The following is a 3844-nucleotide window of genomic DNA, read 5'->3' as shown; positions in this document are numbered from 1 at the left end:
CAGGACTACTAAATGAACTAATTGCTTTCTTATCATCGCATACATCTCTTTACCAAAGAAACTATCATGTAAATTTGACTAGACAATAAAGCACGTGCATGCTAAGATCTGAAGTAAATGGCAGTGATGCATTGAAGAAGCAAACTATCAGCAACATCCTGTGATGTAGTACAAGATAGAAAGAACCTTGGAATTGGTACAACCCCAAAATGCAGTGGTGAATGCTGACGCAAACACAAATGGAGGACAGATTACAGAGTGCGTGTCAATATAACTTTGTCTAAATCGAAAGATTATGTATTAACCAGCACATGCATGAAGCATCTATTGTCTTGTCACAACACTAGTAATGATATATCAACTGAAAATCCTTTCTATTTTGATACGGGTTTAAGCTAGTCCTGCAACCTAAACCACATCCTTGCCAAAACCATGTCAACTTGGGCAGGTCAGCTCGCATATTATTGGACAAATCGGCCCTTTATATCAAATTGATACTATCACAACATTGTGTATCTTACAACAAATAGTGGCCGGAAGAAACAGTAAATAAATATACAAGATCCAACTAATGTTCTATGAAAAGCAAAGGTTACTGTTTGCCAATTCCTGAATTCAAAAAGTAACAGCTGAAATTTGCAAAACAAGGTAAAAAGGTAATTCCTGCTAACTGGCAGTACTACAAATGCTTCTAACTCAGACAAGCATATCAATCATAAATGGTGTCCAACAGCTACAGTTTGTCCTCAACACAGACTAGGAAAATGCATCAACTACAGTCACATGTATTTCTGAACCCAGTCCACACGTAAACAAAATGCTTCACAATATCAGCAGGAAACTACCAATTGCCGCACATGGTGACTAACAAGCTAGCTAATAGTACAAAAATATCTACTAGCCATGTATATGTAATGAATTAACACAATGAGAGGGGCATTAAAGGATGCTGATTTACATCAGCAGCAGAGCAGAGTGAGTCAAGAACAAGCTAGGAGCTGGCAGCAGGAGCAGAAAGAATACGTGGTGGGAAGACAATTACCGCTAGTGAAGGCACATGTCAAGCCGACAGAGAAGCTGATGGCCACTGTGAAGACGCCAAGCAGAAGCAGGTTGACTGGGTGCTTCTGGCGGTAGAAGTGCAACGGGAACATCACTGCATACAAAAGATTGACAAGCGTTTCATGAGTAAGAGATTATACTCCCAGCTGCAATTCACACAGCAACCACATCCCATTCTACAGTAGTAAAGCAGAACTAAGAGTGCATGGGACGTTCCTGAAAAAATCAGGAGTTGTAATCCATAGCTCTGCACAAAGAATGCAAAGCAAAAGCCATAATGAAATCGCACGCATACAACTAGCAGTATCGTGTATAAATTCGTCCGAATTTCGCACTGCTTGCCTCTTGGGTCAGTTGGAATACACAGAACGACCTTCTATTTTCAGGGGAATCACTCCAAGTCTTTATGCTTGCAGGCGTAAATTCAAGAAAGATAGCTCAGTGGCTAGCAGTTGACAGAGCAAAACAAGAATATTATTCAGATCTCGCAAATCGGTTGCGGGGCTTGCGATAATTGTGCATCATAGTAGTTGTTTTGTGGCACTTAAAATGCACTTGTTGTATGTCGCAATTTAATTTTGTACAGGCTGTACATACATGCTCTGTTTCTTTTTCCCAAAAAAGAAAAAAGAAAACCCTCCCTGCAAACTGCAATTGGATCACAAATTCGTAACAAAGACGATGGAGGAGAGAAATGGTTTGAGGCCTCACCGATGAAGGGGAAGATGAGGATGAAGATGTAGAACCCGAGGCCGGCGTAGGAGGAGACGAAGAAGTGGGGTATGGCGCGGACCCTGACGAAGACGACCGCGACGGCGGCGGTGAGGAGAAGCTGCAGGCAGAGGACGACGTAGATCTTCCGGATGAGCGCCCAGCGCAGCTCGGGGCTCTCCGTCGTCCCCTTCGGTTCCGCGGTGCCCGCCTCGACGTCGCCGCCCTTCATCACGCCCGGCGACGGCGATGCCTCCGGAGGTAGGGTTTTCGCGGGTGTGGAGTGGGGACTGGTGGCTGGTGACTGGGGAGGAGCAATGCGAACGGGCGGATCAGCTGACACCTAGTACCAGCTAGGCCCACTAGTCAGGCAGATGCAAGGCGTGGGAATGTTTCGCGGTTCCTTGTTGGAAAATTGGGGTCTACGCGGCTCCGTACGTTTGTTGGTTCAAGGAAGGACACAGGCAATTCAAAGAGATAAAAGCACAGCAGGCCCAGGAACTTGTCACGCCCGTGATGTTTTGGCCCACAAACTTGCAAATCCTCACTCCAGCACCCAAAAACTTGCAGCCGATGTGCAAAAAAGCCCATAGCCAATCCCGCTGCGACATCTGGCGCCACGCTGGCAGAGGCAGTCGTCGTGTGACTTTGCAGAAACCCTCCTGGCCTTTACCAGTAATGAACCCGCAGTCCACATCTTTCCCTCTCGTTCCCCATTGCAGCCCCAGCCAAATCCCTAGTTTCTCTCCCTCTCGTTTCCCACTGTATTGCCCGACGCAAGAAGCATGAGAGCTAGGTCAACGACGGCGGCGAGCCTGGGCTGCGGAGCTAGCGGTAGCAGGACAAGCATCGCTCGTCTTCAAGGACACGCAGCTCCTCGTCGGCCACGCGAAGCTACTCGAGCCGCTCCACCGCGAACTCTGATATCGAGCCAACTACTGCGGAGCTCGCTGCTGTCCGTCGGGAGCACGAGCTGGAAGATGCATGGGAGGAGGCGGGGTTCAAGGAGGTGTAGGAGAGACGGTGCGCCCAACGGAGGGAGGCTGGAGGCGATGAATACCTACCGCCTGACGAAGTCGTCTTCGAGCTACCAGCTCCGCTGTATGAGGCATCATTGCTCACCACGCATGCCGATGAGGCTCTGCGCGCAGCCAAGCAGCAGCTCGACGACGCCATCATAGTTGCGTCCTGATCCACAGCGCAGGCAGACGTCGTCCTCCGTCGGGCTGCCGAAGCAGAGCGCGCAGCCAGAGAGCGAGCAAGGGCAGCGACTGCCGCTGCGTCTTCCTCGACGTCAACTCAACAAGGCAACAACAAGAACCCAATTGTACTCTCATCTGACAACGACGAGTATAAGAAGCACCCGCATTTCGCTCTTATCACCCCATGCGTTCTATTTTCAGTTTAGCCTGTTCACTACTCCCTCCGTCTCAAAATTCATGTCTTAGATTTATCTAGATACGGATGTATCTAACACTAAAATGTGAAATAGATACATCCATTTGTAAACAAATCTAAGACAAGAATTTTGGGACGGAGGGAGTACTATTCTGTCAGGTTCCAGTACGTGTACTCCGTCAGTGCAAACACAAAGAACAGGGGCAATCAAGCATGGCTCCACTGATTCCAATGGCGCAACCCTTCCTTGCCGCTCGCTCCACAGCCCAGACTCGCCGCCGCCATCGACCTAGCTCTCATGCTTCTTGCGTCGGGCGATACAGTGGGGAACAAGAGGGAGAGAAACTAGGGATTTGGCTGGAGCTGCAATGGGGAACGAGAGGGAGAGATGTGGAGTGCGGGTTCATTACTGGTAAAGGCCAGGGGGTTTCTGCAAAGTCATGCGACGACCGCCTCTGCCAGCGTGGCGCCAGATTTCGCAGCGGGATTGGCTGTGGACTTTTTTGCACATCGGCTGCAAGTTTTTGGGTGGCGGAGTAAGGATTTGCAAGTTTGTGGGCCAAAACATCACGGACGCGACAAGTTCCTGGGCCTGCCGTGCTTTTACCTCCAATTCAAACTAATCCAAAAGGAAGGACACAGGCTATCTTTTTTTTATGATTTTTTTTAATGA

The 3844-nt window shown here is 48.8% G+C and overlaps 1 protein-coding gene across 1 annotated transcript in view; it reads right to left on the bottom strand.

Annotated features, from left to right (window-relative positions):
* LOC119273428 (protein LIFEGUARD 4-like) overlaps positions 1-2053 on the bottom strand; it is a 4026-nt gene extending 1973 nt beyond the window's left edge. The window contains exons 1-2 of the mRNA XM_037554587.1: positions 1774-2053; positions 1043-1156 (exon numbers count right to left, since the gene is read on the bottom strand). Coding sequence (XP_037410484.1) covers positions 1043-1156; positions 1774-2005 — 346 coding nt within the window. The 5' untranslated portion in view covers positions 2006-2053. The remainder of the gene's footprint in view (positions 1-1042; positions 1157-1773) is intronic.
* Positions 2054-3844: the final 1791 nt, after the last annotated feature.

The sequence above is a fragment of the Triticum dicoccoides genome, chromosome 3A (assembly GCF_002162155.2).
Source record: "Triticum dicoccoides isolate Atlit2015 ecotype Zavitan chromosome 3A, WEW_v2.0, whole genome shotgun sequence".
Taxonomy (NCBI): domain Eukaryota; kingdom Viridiplantae; phylum Streptophyta; class Magnoliopsida; order Poales; family Poaceae; genus Triticum; species Triticum dicoccoides.
The sequence above is the reverse complement of the archived record's forward strand: the minus strand, read 5'-3'. Positions and strand labels throughout refer to the sequence as shown.